Source organism: Passer montanus, unplaced genomic scaffold (genome assembly GCF_014805655.1).
Source record: "Passer montanus isolate IOZ18808 unplaced genomic scaffold, ASM1480565v1 scaffold20, whole genome shotgun sequence".
NCBI lineage: Eukaryota > Metazoa > Chordata > Aves > Passeriformes > Passeridae > Passer > Passer montanus.
In genome coordinates this window covers 6903908-6924275 of record NW_024366592.1, presented here as the reverse complement: position 1 = coordinate 6924275, position 20368 = coordinate 6903908, and the positions used below count along the sequence as shown (strand labels likewise).

General features: G+C 39.7%; 1 protein-coding gene across 3 annotated transcripts in view; it reads left to right on the top strand.

Annotated features, from left to right (window-relative positions):
- LOC120501714 (potassium voltage-gated channel subfamily KQT member 1-like) overlaps positions 1-20368 on the top strand; it is a 415370-nt gene that overhangs the window by 35241 nt on the left and 359761 nt on the right. For 2 of the 3 annotated variants that reach the window (XM_039708326.1, XM_039708328.1), the window contains exons 6-11: positions 915-1011; positions 6909-7049; positions 12855-12965; positions 13253-13348; positions 14134-14262; positions 16267-16429. In XM_039708326.1, coding sequence (XP_039564260.1) covers positions 915-1011; positions 6909-7049; positions 12855-12965; positions 13253-13348; positions 14134-14262; positions 16267-16429 — 737 coding nt within the window. The remainder of the gene's footprint in view (positions 1-914; positions 1012-6908; positions 7050-12854; positions 12966-13252; positions 13349-14133; positions 14263-16266; positions 16430-20368) is intronic. The other variant, XM_039708327.1, reaches the window with a different exon arrangement.

The window sequence follows — 20368 nt, the reverse complement described above, 5'->3', positions numbered from 1 at the left end:
AGCCCAGTGGGTTTTGGGCTCAGTGAAGCCTTTCCCAGTGCTAAGTCCAGAGTCACTGTCCTACACCTCAGAATGCTCTCTGAACCTTAACCCATATCCCTGCAGTGTTATCATTGCTCCACTGAAAAGCCAGCAGGGTCAGGCAAGTCTGAATTAAAAATCAAATCCTATATCCACAAAAAAATCTTGAAGATTGCTAAAAAGGGTCAAAAATACTTCTAGTGAAAATTTTTCAGGTAGATAAATTCAGTGTTCATCCTTTCCTGCTTTTCACTGCTTTGTTTCAGGAATAAGACAAACTGTAGGCAAAAAAAATTCATTTTCAAATCAGCAACTAAATTAAATGTTTCCATGGAATAAAATTATGCTGAAGAATCATATTGAGAATTACTTTTATTTAGTTGAAAATATTTGGAGCTTATGATTGATTTAGTTATTCTCCTAAAACACATAAGATTCTATCTATTTCCAGTGATATCAGATATTTCAGTAACTCACACAACAAGGATTTTAGTAATTCTGTGTTTGATTCATATTCTGCTTTTGGCAAATAGAGAAAAAGGTTTGCTCACATTTATGTTAGCAAAGCTTGAAGCATTGGTTTTCCCTGGAAAGGAGGCATTTAAAGTTTGGAATCATAGAAATTATACAGGTTTCCCTGATTTTGTTTGTTTTCCTATTAAATAATTGTTTTCATAGCCAATATTTCTGAAGAAATTTGACTATAATGAAATTTGATCCAAACACAGAGATGCCTCAAGCCTGAGATGCCGCCCCAGGCAGGAGCAGTGCTATCACAGTTCTTGAACAGTGTGTTAGTGGACATAATCCATTGTGGGTGGATAAGGCAGTATTGTCCTCAAGCATTTTTATGCGTTTATTGCGTTTATTTTAATCCTTCACTTTCCTCACAGGGGGATTCGCTTTCTCCAGATCCTTCGGATGCTTCACGTTGACCGCCAGGGAGGCACCTGGAGGCTCCTGGGCTCAGTGGTTTTCATCCATCGACAGGTATCTGTTGCGGTGATATTTTCTGAAAAATCTTCTTTGCTCAGGATTTTTCTCCTGAGAAGCTGAGAAGCCTCAGAGTGTGTTTTGTTGCTTTGGAATACAATATCGAGATTGTTTATCCAGGATGTGAATTGATTTTTCTTAATGACCAATCACCATCCAACTGTGTCAGACTCTGAGGAGTCAGTCACGAGTTTTCTTTATCATTCTTGTTAAACCTTCTAATGTATCCTTTCTTTATCTTTAGTATAGTTTTAGTATAGCATTCTTTTAATATAATATAAAATAATATAATAAAATAATAAATCAGCCTTCTGAGAACATGGAGTCAAATTCACTCATCTCCCACCTCGTCCTGCGGACCGCTGTGAACTCAACAGGGACCCAGCCTTTAAACATCCCCTGCACTTCACTGGTTTCTGTGAATCCTCTCTGTGGGCTTCAAATAATGCCCTGGTCTTGATTTGAAAAGACAGGTGTCTGCTAAGGAAGGCAGGAGCCTCTCTTGAAATGGAAAATGTAAACCCTCTCCCTCCAAATTATTGCAATTTTGAAATATAATGGTTCTCAGTCAAAGATACGGGAATGGGAATAACAGTTCTTTACTAGGAAAACTAAAATTACAAATGCAATAGCACAAACAAAAAAACCCACTGACAGAGTCAGAATACAACCTGTCCCCCTGTGCTCAGGGTGTTGGCAGCAGTCCCATTCAATGGTGGCTGCAGCCCTCCTGCAGTGCCAGCTGTGGTTCTGTTGGAGCAGGGATCCTGCAGAAGGGTGGAGTTTTCCTCTGAAGGTCCTGTGGTGGTGTAAATGAGCCTGGTGTTCCTCTGGGAGTCCAGTAGAGAAGAAAGCTGCTCCTCTTGGAATCCAGTGGGAAAAAGGCTGCTCTTGTGTTCTGAGTGTTAGACTATATCCAGGTAGGAATGCTTTGGCTCCTCCCCTGGGTAGAGCATCTCACATTGGGATGATGGAATTTTATCAGTCATGCAGTGACACTCAGTGGCCCATTAACAGAAGATATTTCCCAGAGGGAGGATTGGTTTGTGGAAAACTGCCCAATTAACAGAAGATAACTGCCCCAGCTCTAAAAGACGGCAAATAGAATACACACATATCTTGCAACCCAGGACAGCTGCTTTAAATTAAATGTTACATTGCAAGAGAAAAAAATACTTTGAAAGTCCATCGTGTGTTTCCTCCTCCTTTTAAAACAGGAAGCTATTTTTGCTATTCAGGGCAGTGGCTAACAGGGTATAAACACCAGTGTTTGGGTTTGTTAATTAACTGTTGTACTCTTTGATGTTATCCCTCAATGTAATTTCTTAAATGGAGTTTTGTGGGCTGCCTTTCATATTGCAAGTGCTCTCCACTATCTCTGCAGAAGATGGGTTCCTAGCTTGGTGTTCCTGGGGAAAACCAAACACTTGGGAAAGCATTGCTAGAAGAAGTCAATTATTTAAATATTTCTGTTGTGTTCACCTTGAATACAAAGTTTTGTAATTAATTTGCTAGAAGAAGTCAATTATTTAAATATTTCTGTTGTGTTCACCTTGAATACAAAATTTTGTAATTCATTCTGCAAAGAAATTAAAAAAAAAAACAAACAAAAACTATGTTATGAAGTTGTGTAAGAAAAATTTCTTAATGAGCTTTCTTACAGAAAAATTGTTTCAAAGCTATGTCTGCTAAAGCTTTGAACAATTTTTCTGTATGAAAGCTCATTAAACAGAAAGAGTTTAAAAGTTTTTCTACAGATTTAAAAATATTTCTAATTGAAGGCTTCTTTTTGAGTCTTCATGGAATCTCTTTATTATTAGCTTTATTAATATAATGGAAAATTACATCATTAGCCTTGAAGTCTTGCATCTCATGCCACACTGTGGAGGGCTAATACTCTGCTGTTAATCTCCACATCCCACTTGTTAGGGTGGCTAACGTGTTCTTACAAATGTAGATTTGTTCTCCACATACTGACAAACAGTTACCAATTTCCACACAGACATTTTTTAATTCTCTATTTGGAAAACTGTTTTTCTGGGACAGAGAATGTGCTACATTTAATCCAAGCCAATAATTTAATACTAAAAGTTAATTTTCTTCCTTTTACTTTTTTTTCCCCAGTACAGTAGGAACTTTTATGTCACGATGGCTGTGCAGAAGTGATGCACACCAAAGTGCTGTGGGATAAAGCCTCCTTTTATACTGTACAACAGGATGACTTTTAATGCTCCAAGTCTGTGTGGTCTTCATTTATTATGCTTGCATTGCCTGGGTATCTTGCTAGGGCAGAGCTGATATCCAAATAACTTGATATCCAAAAAAATGTTTGAGAACATTTCTTCCTGTGGGTGTTCAGTTTTAGTCAAGAACCAAGAAATACTCTCTCCAAAATATAACACTTAAATCTTATGTGTCACAAGCATAAGAAAGTTCAATGCTTTAAAAGAGAAAAAAAAAAATCTTGGAAAACAAGTTTATGAGTAAATGCACCTGAAGTTCTGCTTATCCAAAGAAGTGATTATGGTGAAAAATAAAACTCCACAGATCTGTAGTACTTATCCAAGCAGATCACCCACTAACACATTAAGAAAAAAAAAATACCAGGCACACAGTTCTGTATTGACATTGGACAAGTGTAGCTGAAACCCTAACACAGTACCAAACGGAAGGAAAAATGGAACCTTTATTTCTGTCCAGCCTCTGAAAGAAATTTTTGTTTAAAAATATAAAAACCAAAACCAAAACAAAAACACCTCAGCCGCTTTTTCTTCAGAGGCAAAGTACAAAGTCCTCATCTATTTTTGGTTTTTTTTTCGTTTGATACTCTTTCAGAAAACATTGGCCCCTAAACGCTTAAGCAATGTGAGAAAATGAATTCAAATCTTGGTGCCCTGTGAAAATAGCAAGCACTGGTACCTCCCTGGACCCTGAAGAGCTTAGTAAAGTTGTCACCAAGGATTTCCATGTGTTTTGGAATTTTACATATAGCTCAATTAGCTCACTCAGGCCTGCTTTGGCTAGGATGCTCTTCTATTTTCAGCAGGTTGAGCTTATATACCAGCATTTCTTGCCAAAGGCAACAACACGTGAGTCAATATCACATGTGGTAGTGGAAAGCCATGGAGAAATCCTGCAGCTTGATGAGAAGCCAAGTTAGCCACGCAAGCTCCAGCTTGTGAGCCTCTAGGTTGGTTTTACTGCTTCCTCACCTTGCTTTGTGAGGTCTTCCACTCAGGACAGAAGGGATTCTCGTATTTTTTCCCAGTGTTGAACTTCATATTGTGTGGTCCTTATTTTAACTCAAAGTGGAGATACAGCTGAGCCTAAAAAATATGCTGACTCAACTATGGTTGTGTTTGAGGATGAGGGAAGAGATGAGAATCTTGACTCCATGTTTCAGAAGGCTTATTTATTATATTATGATATTATATTATACTAAAATGATATACTAAAACTATACAAAAAAGAATAGAGAAAAAAGGATCCATCAGAAGGCTAGAAAGAAAAATAATGTAATGAATAACAAAATCTTGTGACTGCTCACAGCCTTGACACAGGTGGCTGTGATTGGTCATCAAGAGAAACCAATCCACATGGGCCAATGGAAGATGCACATGTTGCATTCCACAGCAGCAGATAGTTATTGTTTACATTTCTTTCCTGAGGCTCCTCAGCTTCTCAGGAGAAGATCCTATCAAAAGGATTTTCATAAAATATGTCATGGTGACACTCAACTCTCTCAGCATTCAAACTTACCTTTGTGCGTTTCTTGTTCTTACTGTTTCCTGTGTGTGTGAATCTGAAAATCCCTGCTGCAAAGAGCCATTTGTTTTAGGCAGCACTCTTTATTCTTAAGCTCTTATCTAATAAAACCCACATAAATATGTAGTTTTAAGGCGTGATGCCTGCAGAATACCCTTTGTTTTGTGATCATGTCTCATGAAGCATGTGTTAAAAAGCTTCTGACTCTCCCTTAAATGAAGTATGTGTGACATTGCTGCCATTGTTCTTAATAATTAAAGAGTGTCTCTGTACACCTGGAACATTGATTGTGACATTTAGAGTAAGTCCAAGGCAGTTGCATTTTCAATTGGCCTTTATTTAAAAAGAATTCTGTCTTCAGATGAATAGTCTGCAGCTGAGAGGTGCCAGTGGTGAAATAAACTCAGTAGTTCTGTTGATATTTCAGCCACTTTGAAAGGATTTCATAATACTCTACTATTTTCCTGCCTGCTTCCCAAAAAGCCAGCACTTAAACCAGAATTATTCCAATTATCATCTACAGTCAATTGTGTATGTTAACAGAAAGACCTTTTCAAAGCAAGTCATATCTACAAGTACACAGTGCTCCATTATCAAGAGATAAAGGTGAAAAAATAAAGGTGACCAGCAGAGAAACTACTGAAACCCCAGGGTTTATTTCCTTTTTTGGCTGCCTTGTTTAGCAAACAGGCCTGCAAAAAGTTAGGGCTTAATTTAAAAGACTTGGCCATAAGGAAGACAAAATACTATCAAAATTCATTATTTAGGTAATCATTAAATGATTAGAGGAAAAACACCCATTTTTCTTTGTGCCAAGACTACTTAAAGGTTTCCTGAACTCAGATTGTAATTAGTGCTGTAGGAGAAGGAAGAATAGTTATATTTCCTGCTGCTGAATGTTGGTACTTGATACGAGGGCTACCTTTGTCCAGAAAGCTCTTACAGGGAAATGAAAAGAAAGAAAATAAAAAGAAACCTGAGGGAAGTTTGATGATAAAATTGAACCTTCCCTTACCAGCAGTTTAAGAAACATGGGTAGAATATTACAGAAAACCTGTGAAAACCTGACATACTTTAAAAGTAGGGGCAATTCTTCCTAATCAGGTTTTAATTTTAAATGTATCATATGGCAGTATTTTAATTCCGTTATTGGCTGGGACTCAAGGAGAGAGAAATGACTGTCAAGAACTTAAGATGCCACTGAAGATGTAGCACAACATTGTTTCCTGATAAAGATGGCCAAATTTGTGCAAAGAAAATAAAAGAATTATGTGCATGTAAGCTTTAAGTAATTAGAATGAGCTGTTTTCCCTTATAACTAGGTATTGGATTTCCCTGAGGGGCTGGTGGATGTCTCATTTAGCACTGCTTTTAAAATCTTTATGTGGTTTTGCATCTGTGACACCACACATTTTGACTTGTTTAAGTGCACAAGCACTTTATTTTTTTTCCTGAAGACTGTGAGAATCCTGTATCTCAGTCACAGCAGGTCTGACACAACTCTCCTGCCCAAAAATCTTTAGAGAAAATGGTATATTCACAAGGACTGTAACATGCCTCACAGAAGTCTGCCCTAGCCTTGGTCTTCAGGACTGAAAACATGACATCTACCTAGCATATTTTAACATCAGATTTGATTTTAACAAGAAACTGTTGATTATCACCATCCAATCTTAAGCAGTTTAAACATCAGATACACAGGTTCACTGCTCAGGTATGGCCATAATCATGAGACATGGCTGCTGTTTCTCAGTGTGCTTTTCAGAAAGGGCATTTCTGAAGCTGCTTTGCTACTTTTAAAATGTTTAGACAGTTTGTATTTTGAGTAGGCAGTTAAGTGGAGTGATTCCTATTCCATAATTAGGAGAGATGTCCCACTCTACATTTAGCTGCCCTAAGGATCAAGCCCATAATGATGGCTTTTTGAACTATTTAGCCTGGTATGAATAAAATCCAAGTTAATGTTTTAGCTGTTTTACTGGAAGCAAATGTCATACCTGAATTATAACATATTAATTTTTCTACTGTGATGCAAAAACCCCACAGTTTTCTGCAATGTTTTACAATGATGTATATATATATATATCTATATATAGGATGAACCATTTGTTTGTTTTCTCTTTCAATAGGAACTCATAACCACACTGTACATTGGATTCTTGGGATTAATTTTTTCGTCCTACTTTGTTTATCTTGCTGAGAAGGATGCAGTTGATGCGGATGGAAAGACAGGTTTCTCCAGCTATGCTGATGCCCTTTGGTGGGGTGTGGTAAGTGCTCACCAACAAAATGTGTGTGCAAACAGGGCCCAAGGTTTTCTGTTCAAGTTGTGATCTTTTCAGAAAACCCTGGCATTTCTTTCTTTACAGAATGTATTTCTGTAGGGAAGCTTGACAACCTCCTCAGAGAGATACAAGCAAGAATATAAAAAATACAATTAAATTATCGGGGTATTAAATTTTATTGTGAAAGCAGGTTTGCAAGTTCTTAGCAGAGGACACCGAATGCTTACAGATATGAAAAGTAAAAATCATCTCAAAAAGTAAACACATATCAAAAAACTAAAAATCCCCTTCAAAACCTATATCACTGCCTTTAAGCTCTACTTAGTTATCTGCAAAAGGTGCAAAATTTAAAAATTTATTCTAGATGTGAAAGTTGGGTTAATGACCCTATTTTTTTTTTTAATCTTTTTGTGTAAAACTCACTCTCTCAGTAATAATTCAGACCTTGCTGCAGGTTATAGGTTTCTGTTGTTTGGTTTTTATCTTTAAGTTATACAGGGGTATATAAGAGAATAGAGATAGTGCAGAAGGCAGTCACCCCTGAGGAGTTGCAGCTGTACTAATTACCAAAGATTAGGAACAGGGCTGCCCTTAACAGGCCACAGCTGTAACCAATAAAGATGAGTACTATAAAAGAGTGGGTTAGCTGGTTGAGAGACGAGCTGGAGTGTTTTGCTGTGTGGAGGTGCCTATAAGAAATCACTGAGAAGGTATGGAAAATTGGTAATAAGATGACAAAAAAAATTGGATGCTGTATAAGTCTCTACTTTGATGATGTACACAGAATTAAGTGTGTTGGCTGTCCTGTGGGGAGCTGCCCATAAGAGATCACTGAGAAGGTATGGAAAATTGGTAATAAGATGACAAAAAAATTGGATGCTGCATAAGTCTCTACTTTGGTGATGTACACAGAATTATAGACTACATGTAGCCTGAGTCAGTACTCTGTAAGTGGTTCACTATAAAAATATTTTAAACATTAAATTCCTGTCATTAGGTTATTAAGTATTCATTTAATCTGCAATGTGTTGCATATAACTGTGCTAAACAGTACAAAACCAGAAGAATCAAGGGGAAAAAAAGAAAAATCCACTCAATGGCTAGACAGACCTGGTGATCTAAGGTGCAGGGAAGCAATGAAACCATGAACCAAGCTGTAGAGGTATCACTTGTTAAGGTCCTCAGTGGACATGGGATAAAATTTTAAGAATATGAAACCTCATGGTTATAGCAGTGGAGCAGCCTGTAGCTAATGGAGGAAAATAATGAGTGTCTCAGATGTAGAGATTGCTGCGTTTTAAAATCAATCAGGGTATAATTGAAAGATATTCTATGACAGCTTTATGTGAACAAACCAGTACTCTTATTCTCTCTTATTCTTCCATTATTTGAGAAGTTTACCTCAAACACCAGTGGATCACTTTTAGCATCCAGTTATATCCACGTATGTTTATGCTAAAGTAATTTCTGCATGCGATAAAAATTCCATGTGGACCCAGTGTACTCTTCATTCTTCCTACCTTTCCTTGTTTTTTTTTAGCTTGTTTTTCCAAGTTGCTTCATTAGTTGCATTTGAATATTTAGGTATGAGTTAGAAATGCTTCTAATCACTATGAGTTATTGCATTGATATGAGTAAAGAGTAAAAGAATTAAGGTTAGAAAAGTCAGGGTATGTTTCTACAACAGTGTTTTGGACTTTAGGAATTTAAAAGGAGTTATGAAGACCATCAGAGAAGCTGAAAATGCACAGTACCTTGTTGAGATAGATGACTTGGGATCTGTGTTTCAAAGTGTGTGGATGGGAAATGCAGTGTTCAGTGGGTTTTGTTATTTTCCAAAACTTGACTTGCTTTGTGTAGCAGCAAGATAAAATCAGCTCCTCTTTCTCTGGCTATGTGAGGAACACTGTTCAAATTGTTGTTTAAGCTTTTCAGGCATCTAGGCCTTCTCAGCATTTAGTGAGTCACGGTGCAGGTGCAGTTCACAGCTGGGAACAGGAACAAAGGACAAAGTGAATCAGTTTCTTTTTCTTTTCAAATCTTCTGGAACACAGATGTGGAGTTACTAGGGAGTGAAATTTGATTTTTGCTTTTCAAAACTGAGCCATTGGAAAAAAAATCTTGGTACTTGAAAGTCTTATGTGTCTGACAAAAACCACATAGTATATTATGGGGAACATTTTGCTTTGAGGAGAAAGTGCAAGCTTGCTGAACTTGATACAAATGACCTGAAAGGTTTAAATACAGGGAAAAGAGAAAATGAAGAATGAATGAGAGTTGGAATTAATTGCTAACTACATTCACCTGTTTCAGTTAAAGGCAAGATTTTTTTAATCCTAATTGGCAGAGAAACAGGTTAAACTGCAAAGACATATCAAAGGCTTGTGTTTCACATGGAGCCACTGTCAGAAGTTGTAGCATGTGGGGCACGTGTAAAAGCACTTCCAACAGCGTGGTCAGTCTGCCAGAATTGCAGCCCATGTCACAGCAGTTGCCCTGTTCCTTTTGGGTATTTTTTCCTTGAAGAAAGAAGAGCACATAGGAGCCTTCTCTTCTGCTGGCCCTCCTGCTTGCCTCTGCTGCTGGTAATGCTTATTTGCCTTGCTGCAAACCCTATTCTGTACCACTGGACTGGAGTTAAATCCTTGCTCCAGTGAATTGGTGTTAACTGGCACAGGTACTTGGGATCAACTGCTCAGAATTTCCAGCAGTAAATTTCCATGCCAGAGGTAGCAGTTGGAATCCCTTTATATTTAGTGTGGTTTTTTGAGGTGTGCAGTTCTGACTCCTCACACCTGAGGATAGCTGCCTGTCTTTAAACATCTGAGCAGCCCTGTTGACTTCTACTAAATCAGAGTTCTTCCCTTTTTGAGGCATACATATGTGTGTTCAGAGCCTGTGTACACATCTGGAATGTGCCATCATAAATCCCTGTTACAAGACGTGTCATTTTCCAGAGCCCAGCTCTCCAACTTTCTCTGCTCAGAAATACTGATAACTTTGTACAAGTAGAAAAAGATTCTGCTGTGATTAAGACAGCCAGAGAATTACATTATTTGTAATCCTTTCATGTATTCAGTGTGCTAATTAAATTACCAACAAAGAACCCTCTTAAGGTAGCCAGGGAAAGACTTCCTGAGACATGTTCAGGCACCTGCAGGAATCTGCCAGCCAAGTGCCTGCTGTGCAGGTGGAAAATTCATCTTTCCTGTGGTTACAGCTTTCATGCTGTCTTCCATAGTAGAATTTAGGCAGCTCAGCATTATTGCAGTTTGGTTTTAAGTCCTGGGTGCTGGAGAACTTAGTGAAAAAACCAACCAAAACCACTGCAGAAAAACCAAACCACCCCCCCAAAAAAACCAAGAAGCCTTTCATAAGAAAAAAGAGGGGAGAAGAAAGGAAAAAACACTGACTGTGAAGGGTCATCTGGGTACACTGAGGAGCTGAAGTGCTGTTAAAGCAACAGCTTTAACTTCCTCCACTGCCCAGCAATGCATGCTGCATTTCAAAGTTGAATTTTGGAGGGGTCTTATTTAATTCTGGGGTCTGGCAAATTCATTGTCCTGCTGGTAGCACACAGCACCTGAGTCACTTGACCAGCCATGTTAAATCTAGACAAACACCTGGCAAGGCAGAGCTCCTGCTGAGAACAGTTTGCAGTTCAAAAGAACAATATTCATTCAAGGATATAGCTTCTACAAAGTGGTCTTCATCAAGTGGAAAATTCATGATGAATAAACACAAACATAACTATTTTTTTTTTTGGAACTTGGAAAAACTAAGTTTGGTGGTAGTTGCTGATTTTTTTTTTCCTGCAAATCTTTCTTCCAGCTCTCAGAGTAGGAGGGAATATATTCTTCCCATGCCTTTATTGCTTGATAGTTTCTTCTGAGAAGACTATTTTTGCATAACATCTAAGCATTTGTCAGCAAATTTTTCCATAAAAGGCAGCCTCTTTATAGTCAGTGTAAATTTACATATTCTTTTAAGTCTGTTTTGGCTGTGTTTCTGCTACCATTCAAGGCAAAGTGAAGGGAGGGGGACTAGGTTTGGGGCTGGTACATCCAAATAAAAGTACATTTTTTTCTATTTACAGCTCTCCCCAGTGGTTAGTATTGATGACAGAGCTCTTCTGTTCCTCACCAGAAGCTTTTCACTTCTCAGTGATCCAAGCCATGTTTCTCACACCATTTTATGGCAGCATCAGAGCTCTGAGAATGCTGAAAACCCAACACCCCCATAGGCCAGGGTCTCTGTTTTAGACTATGAATTATATATTTAGCCAGTGAATCCTGTCCTGCTGTGACCATGGTGCTGAGGCCCCTGTCAGGTGTGATTCCTGTGGGTTCCTGCTTGGGATCAGCTGATTATCCCCTTCCATTGGGCAGCAGGGCCTCCTTGTTACATCCCAAACCTTTCTGATGGACCAGCCACCACCTGGACCTGCTTCTCCCCCTGCACCAGGTCTGTCCTGACCTCTGGCTCATGATGAATTCTCTTTCATCCTGCTGGGACTCTTCAGGAATAGCCCCAGGCTTCTGTCCCACTCAGGTCCTCCTGCCTCTGGGGCTTTTCAGGGCTGGCCTGCCACCTCTGCAGCAAGTCTGTGCAGAGCCAAGTCTAATTGACCTAATGACCCTGATGAGCATGAGCCCACTGGTGGTGCTCCACGTACACCATTTCAATATTTCAGCACAGGAGAGATTATCTGTAGCTCAATTGCAGCTGTGTCTAAGTATGGGCTCCTTCAATCCTGATTTCCACCCATGAGGTGATGCCCTGCTGTTGTCCTCTCCCTGTAGACTGGCCAGTTGATCCCAATCCTGACTCGTGGCTTGCTGTCAGACCTGCCTCCTTGTCCTTCTGCATTATAATCCAGACCCTGGGGTGGACCTGGCTGCACTTTCTGCTTCTGTTTTGCTTGAAAGGTCCTGGCTCCTGACTGGAGAGGTGCTGCCCTGCTGGCTCTGTTGTCTTCCTGGACTGTGGGCTCCCTTTCCCTGGCCCTGATAAACAATATCAGATCCAAGTTTAAGCACCTTTTGGCTTAGACACAATTTTGAGTGGCCAGGTATTGTTGCAAAGAGTCCCCAGCCAGGGAATAATGTGCTCTGACTCATGATTTCAGAAGGCTGAACAAATGCTTTATTAAGCTATATTATATTATACTAATACTATACTATATTAAAGAGATACTAGAGAAAAACCTGTGACTGTCTCCAGGCAGTCATGACACAGCTTTCACCTAATTGGGCAATCAATCCAAACAACCATCACTGATGTCCAATTAACAAATCACTCTTGGTAAGCAATCCCCGTAACCTATTCCACATGTGCCAAACAGCAGGAGCAGCAAGTAGAGATGAGAATTGTTTTCCTCTCTGAGCTTCTCACTGCCTTCCCTAGGAAAAATTCTGGGAGAGAGAATTATGTTACTCTCTGTTCAGAGAATGTGAATACCACAGCCAGGTCGTGTTTGTGGGGGAGGAAGAAAGCTAAGCACAGGCTTCAGGTGTGTTCAGGTCTAGCTCTACTGGCAGGCTGACTTTGGGAGATAACACATCCTGGAATGGTTGTGTGTTCCTCCTCTTGCTGTGAGGATTCAGTAGGGATGGGTTAGTTCTGTCCTTTTTCACTCCTGTCAGCACAGGTTTCCGTATCCCCAAATCCACACACTTTGTTCACACCTGTCTCCTGATACTTCACTAATTACTTTCCCCTTCCATTCTTTTTTTTCTCATGCTTTTTGGACCAAAAAAGCACTAAAGCAGATGTCTCTTCCTGGTGTAGGTAACAGTCACAACAATTGGCTACGGAGACAAAGTTCCCCAGACATGGATTGGGAAGACAATAGCTTCCTGCTTCTCAGTGTTTGCCATCTCCTTCTTTGCCCTGCCAGCTGTAAGTGGAACTTGAATCTCTTTATTAATGGTGTGTCCACCTCTGTGAATGTCTCTGTCTCCTGTAACCTGTAGATCACAGCAATAAACATGTGCTGTTTATTGAAGTTACACAATTCTGCTGTTGATCTGCTCAGTTTCAGATTTGGAATAAATAGAACTCAGACATTTGAAAATGCATGTTATTAAGTATTTTATTAAATGTCTGTTTATTTCAGGTGCAAAGTACTTTATTTAGATATATGAAGCTATATACCTGTCTGAATAGTAGTTTTGATATTTTGTTAGGGTATTCTGGGATCTGGTTTTGCTCTGAAAGTACAGCAGAAGCAACGTCAGAAGCATTTCAATAGACAAATCCCAGCTGCAGCTTCCCTAATTCAGGTAAGACCACAACAGTAAAATACTAAAATACCTCAGAGTTTATTGGAGAGAAGAATAATGCCTGGAAGTTCAAGTACTGAGAATCACCATTCCTAAATATATTATAGATCTATAACTTGTGTTTAGCCACTTTGTCATTTTAATCCATGTCAGAAAGTAGAGAAAATGAGATAATAGTCTCTCCCTTTCTGGAAGCTGCAGTATACCTGATATTCACAGGCATAATGAGACTAACTGGATGCAGTGAGTATATGTAGTGAAATACTAAAATCATAATAAAAAGTGTTATTATACTTTTTAATTCAGAACTTACTTTTCATGTTCTTTTAGGTCCTGTGCATCTGCCAAATCCTGAAATGGTGAATGTACAAATACATGAAAAAACACACCTGATTTTAGAAAAATCTCCCAGCATAACATCCCATATGATAATATAAAGAATTAAATAGCTCAGTGCACAAATATTCATTGTGGCACAGTGCAGAAAGAAGAAAACACAGCATTCAGTGGGGGATTCACTTTTACAGGGGTTGAGTTTGATTTATTTGGGGTTTTTTTTTTGCTGTGGGTAGAGTCTGATCCCAGCTTGTGGGGGGAGCACACTGAATATCTGTGTGATTTGTGTGTGTGTCCTGGTGCAAATTGCATCCACCGTGGTTGTGCTTTATCAGGAGTGGTGTTTACCTGGACTGAGGGCTTTGTTGTCGCTTGGATTTGCTGCAAAATTTGCCGTGTAGGAGCCCAGTGACTGCTCCTGCACTGAGGTTCTTTGGGTTTCTTTACAGACCCTGTGGCGCTGCTATGCAGCAGAGAAATCCTGCACCTCCACAGCCACCTGGAAGATCTATGTGACAGCTCCCGTGCAAAATCCCAAAAAGTCTCCAGCGCCATCTAGTCCCGGTCTGAGAAAACAGGTGACAGCACTGGCAGGGCTGGCTCTCTGCTTGCTTTTCATTGTTAATTATAATTAACTTGTCAAAAACCTCGTGAAGGGCTTGAGCAGTTTGGACACCCGAAATACATTTATTTTCCTCCTGCCACAGCCCAATTAGTTTTGTTTTCCTTAAAATATTCTTGAGGAAAGAATGTCTTTTAACTGAATTTGCCTTGTTGGTCAGGCAGGTACCAGCTCTCCATTGTTTTATCCCCTTTGGAGTCTCCTACTTTCTCACAGCACAAGGCAATGGTGCCACTTTCCCATTCTGCATTCATTTTTCAAGGTAGTTCATACCAGAAGAAGGAGCAAGCCAGTTAAAAAATCTATGTTCAGGCTTAATATGGGGCTGACAGCAGTTTCTCTGCCCTAAAGTACTCCATGCTGCTTTTTTTTTTCTTTAGAAATTAGTGAAAATTCTGTGGCTGTGAGGGCAGGGGAAAGGGAACTCTGCCCTAAAGTACTCCATGCTGCTTTTTTTTTTCTTTAGAAATTAGTGCAAATTCCGTGGCTGTGAGTGCAGGGAAGGGGGGAGCAGTGTTTGCCTGCAAAGGTGGAATTGCCCACACTCAGTTCTGTGGTGTCATTGCCAAGCTTGCCAGAAGGGCAGAGTCTGCAACAGGTTCAGCTCAGGGACCCAGCCTTTCCCAAAGGATGGTCAAGGCTTGCCTTTGGGCAGTGGCATCCCACTGGACCCTGTTTCCCAGGGAGGAAGGGCTGTACAGTTCCCCCTGGCACATGGAGGAAGCTGAAACAGTCTGATCTGTGTTCTGGGGTTAGTGTGACCTTGCTTTGTCGCAGCTGGAGGCAGGAAAAACAGGAGGAAAGGGGTAAAGCAGAAGTAAGATTCCTGTGTGTGTTGCTGAACAGCAAGCAATCCATGGTTGGAAAGATGGGAAAAGCGTATTTTCCCTCTGTTTTCTCTAGTGTTTTCTCTAACATATTATTTGTCTGAACCTCCCTGTGCCCTGTGAGCCCTCATTTAAGAATGTGGTAGTGGTTCTTTCATCTCTTACCAAAGGATCCTCTTCTCTTGTTCTTTCTTGGTCTGTGACTTCCTATTTTAAGCTCTCAAATACATACTGATAATTTTATGTTCATTGTAGCATTTTGTTCTCCAGAGGACTCCCATTTTCTTTTCCTGCTATAAGAGTATAATATTTGCTTTTAGAAGTATTTTGATGCATATCAGTGCATCCACTGTCCACAACAAATACCTATTTCTGCCATTTTTCCCCCAGTTAATTTTGAATGTGCATTTGTTTAACTTCTGCAGAGCTGAGCAGAAGAAGGAATTCTAAAAGTCTGAATGTAGACCATAACAAAGTGAGAATTGGCATAACTTTAGATCAAGTAGCCTTGTCCCATATGTGAGTATCTTGACCCTGCAGCTCTTTCTGCTGATCCAAACCTTCATTTGTCATTTTGAAGTACCAATTATAGTGTGTTTATTAGGCTGTCTTTGGGCTTCTAAAATCAGGAGAACTGTTTGGAGGCAGGAGGAAGGATTTCTCTTTTCCTGATGTGCCTAATTTAGCCTTTTTGGCAAAGGTGAAGTTTTCTTTAATTGAATATGCTGCACAGGGCCTAGTTCATGGTTCAAAGTCTATGGTTATGCTGAATTTAAACTTTAGAAAGATATTCCTGACAAAGTGATACATGCTGAAGTCATTATTAGAATTTTCTATGCCTTGAGTTTTGGTTCCAATTTGAGAAATTTTACTAATGGCCTGACTTTTCAGAATGTTTTAGTTGCCTTCTTAGAATCAAATTCTTACCAAGTTTTAGTTCATAATTCAGAATCAGACACTTTAAAACCATGAACAAAGGTTGCAGCCCTTTCACTGAATTTCAGTTTCATCCTTTTAAAAAAACAAAACCAAACCAAAGACATCAAGTGAATTCACTGTACAGTGAAGCTCACATGTGCAATTGTCTGTGTTTGATAGCATCTTCTGAGATCATTCAATTCCTTCTCTCACAGACCAGAAGATACAGAAGAAAAGGGAAGCTGGGCTGTGGGAATGGCTCTGCACCCGTAATAAACCCAGGAGAAAATTCCTTGTCTGTTCCCCAGATCACTTATGATCACATTGATGAGCAAGAGGACAAAAAAGATGTGTCCTTCTACATTGATGAACCCAAAGGTAACTTACTTATACTCAGTTTATCATTTCTCAAGAGACAAACTTACAAAGAGTTGATGTTATGAAGGGAAAAGTTCTATGAACAAACAATTTTAAGCTAATCAGTAAATCAAAATGTCTTCAACCAAGGATGGTTGCATAACAAAAGTGGGGGGACATGAATGAAAGATAGTCTTTAAATCATAAGGTGTGTATATCAAAAGAGCTTTCCTTGCTCACTGTCAGTTAGGATGTTGGATATATTGTTCATTCTTCTTTTTTGAGTTATTTTAGAGGTGGATGGAAAGCTTCCTTGGGTCTATTCCACCTTTTAACTTTACGTCCTTTTACCTCCTTCTGAAAGAAGGAGGTAAAAGACCGAGAAAAATATTTCAACTTTTTTTACAGCCCTGTCTTAAACATTGTGCAAACAAATTGTGATAAGAAAAAAAATTACTATTTTTATGCCCACATCAACTAAGGGGTTTTTAATCTTGCTTCATTTAAGATATTGGGTGTTTATATAAGCAATGGTTGTATTTCAGCATGGAAACTGAATTTCACTGCTGAGTTAACATACTTGCTTTGTCTGTAAAATCCTTTCTTTAAAATTAAGTTTTTAATGGACATATGAGTGTTATAATGTGAAATATAAAATGGTATTGTTTACAATAAAAGGAGGTTTTCTGGAAAGCAGATTTTTCCCCTTTTGCATTGATTTTTCTTTGTTTGATGGGGTTGTGACTCTGTTCTAGATCTTCTACATCTTGAACTCGTAATCTGGGTTCTGTTCCATACCCAGAGGCATTTCCAGTGCTTTTAGGGTTCTGGGGGAGGGCATGAAGTGCATGATATTTATAACCAAAGTTTCTGCTTTAACTCCCCATCTCATAACAGAATATTGTGTTCATTCTCAGCATGTTTATTGGGCTGGAACAGCTTCTCTTGCTGACCGTGTGGCAGAGGATTTTGCAGAGTGTATTTTTGGTGTTGTGATGTGATGATGAAGCAGCAAAGTGTTGAGCTGCTGATAACAGTCGTGGAGGCCACGGAGATGCTGGGGACTCTGCTGGCTGCACTCAGCTTTAGTGAACCAACATACACTGGCAGAGTCCTGTGTTCTCTCAATGGTCATAGTCAGGCTCTGTGTCATAGGAAAGAGGGTGATGAGACAAGCCTGTATCTGTTTCTGCCTGACAGGAAAATGAAAGAATTTTCCCCACTTTTTCTGAAAATGTTTTCTTCTTGTACGTTTGTTATGGCTGGTTGGATTTATTCTTATTCTGAGAGACAGCCATGCATATTATTCCCTTACTAATTAAATTTTATCTATTTTTCATTTTCTTTCATGTTTTGCCTTAGCCAGTGTCAGGGTTAAATCACACTCAATTTGATTTTCCTGATTCATTCCTTCTGTTGCAAAGCTTCCAGGAATGCAGCTGGCCAACTCAATTTCTCAATTGACTGAACATTCTTGACACCTCTCAAAAGTTTAAGCCTGATTTCTCTCAGTGAAGTTCTCCTTGCCAGAATTAATAGGCTTCTATTCCTGGAGAGTGGAAGTACTAGGCTTTAAGCCTGTAAATGGGGCTTTTTCCTGTCAAAAAAGCTGAAAGCAGAAAAGGCAGAGAGGATCATCATTCAGAAAAGGTAATTGAAAGGGGCCATGCCAGCTTCTATTTGAGTGTGGCTGTAGTGGAATATTTTATTCATTGCTGGTGGGGGCTGGATGTTTTGAAAACTGCAAGGTTGAATGAGATCACTTTTCTAGGCCTGACCTAGAGGAGCAGAGCTGCTGCTCTAAACCAGCTGTTTGCTGCTTTATACCCAATCTTTGCTGTAGGATGGCCTAAAATGCATGCCTGCCAGGAATAGGCAACACAGTAATAGTCCCACTGATAAAATTCCTTGCTCTGGGCAGAAATAGAAATGTAGTTCAAGTATCCTTGTAAAAGGAGATATTTGCCTTAATTCAGCAATGGCATTATGTGAACACACCTTTTCTCCTGGAAGTAGAATCTTCCTAATTGTTCATGATTCCACATCCACCCATCTTACTCTTGGCTTGCTCAAACCTTCCTTAGGAGGCAGATCTTCCCAAGCTGGGCAAAAATGCTTTCCTTTATTTATATGGAGAAGGTTGGAGAAAAGGGAAACCTTACAAAACAGGGATGATCAACATTAAGGTTTCTGAGAGGGTTCTGTGTGTGTGTAATAAAAACCTCCATGTATTGGATACTGAAACACCTTTATTCACCAAAAATGGTACCGTTTTGAAACAAAAACTTGATAACCTAAAAGAAAAATTATTGCTGACCTCTTTTCTTTGTATGGGGTTTTGGGTGTGGCTGATGAAAAATGATCTGTAGCACCCAGAATTTGTCCATCCTTACAGTAAGGGAAAGGCCAAAAGTCTTCCACAATAATAGTTTCCTTGCTGGAAATCAATCCTCTTGAAATGAAGCTATTAGGAAGAAATTAATAAGGAAAAGCTAAAACAAACAGATTTAGGAAGTTCTATAAAATAAGTGTGATGCTGAGTCATAGAATAGCATTGCATGGAATGGGTTGGAAGGGACCTTAAGGATCAAAGAATCCTGGAATTATTTGGGTTGGAAGGAATCTTGAAGATCATCCAGTCTCATGTTCATGGGCAGGGACACCTTCCACTCTCCCAGGTTGCTCCAAGCCCTGTCCAACCTGGCCTTGAACACTTCCAGGGATGGGGCAGCCACAGCTTGTCTGGGCACCCTGTGCCAAGGCCTGAGCATCTTCACAGGGAAGAATTTCTTCCTGATGTCAAATTAAGTCCTCTTTTAGTTTCAATCCGTTCTCCTTGTCCTATCACTGTTTGCTTGTGTAAAAAGTCCTGCTGCAGTGTTTTCACAAAGTCCTTCAGGTGCTGGAAGGCTGCAGTGAGATCTCCCCAGACCCTTCTCTTCTCCAGGCTGAGCAATCCCATCTCTCTCAGCCTGTCTGTCCAGTCCTTGGAGCATCTTTGTGGCCCTCCAGTGCAGTATTTTTTTATTTTTTTTTATGGATGTCTGTTGCTTCAACTAAGGCCAAAATTCTTCCACAATAATAGTTTCCTTGTTGGAAATCAATCCTCTTGAAATGAAGCTATTAGGAAGAAATTAATAAGGAAAAGCTAAAAGAAACAGAGATTTAGGAAGTTCTATAAAATGAGTGTGATGCTGAGTCATAGAATAGCATTGCATGGAATGGGTTGGAAGGGACCTTAAGCATCAAAGAATCCTGGAATTATTTGGGTTGGAAGGAATCTTGAAGATCATCCAGTCTCATGGCCATGGGCAGGGACACCTTCCACTCTCCCAGGTTGCTCCAAGCCCTGTCCAACCTGGCCTTGAACACTTCCAGGGATGGGGCAGCCACAGCTTGTCTGGGCACCCTGTGCCAAGGCCTGAGCATCTTCACAGGGAAGAATTTCTTCCTGATGTCAAATTAAGTCCTCTTTTAGTTTCAATCCGTTCTCCTTGTCCTATCCCTGTTTGCTTGTGTAAAAAGTCCCTCTGCAGTGTTTTCATGAAGTCCCTTCAGGTGCTGGAAGGCTGCAGTGAGATCTCCCCAGACCCTTCTCTTCTCCAGGCTGAGCAATCCCATCTCTCTCAGCCTGTCTGTCCAGTCCTTGGAGCATCTTTGTGGCCCTCCAGTGCAGTATTTTTTTTTTTTATGGATGTCTGTTGCTTCAACTAAGGAACTATTTCATACCAGGTTGTATGATTTAATATTTTTGTGTAGTGATTGAAAACCCTCAGTCATGTCATCCTTACCTGGGAATATATCCTTAAGTATCCTCTGTATTCCTGAAATTAATCTTTACCTGGACTTTTGCCCATCCTGGTACCTACTTCTCTGCAGCAGGGTCTGTTTTCAGGATGACAAGACAAGTGCAAGCCCTCTGATGTCTTTAATATTCCTGTGAGGTTTAAAAAAGGCACT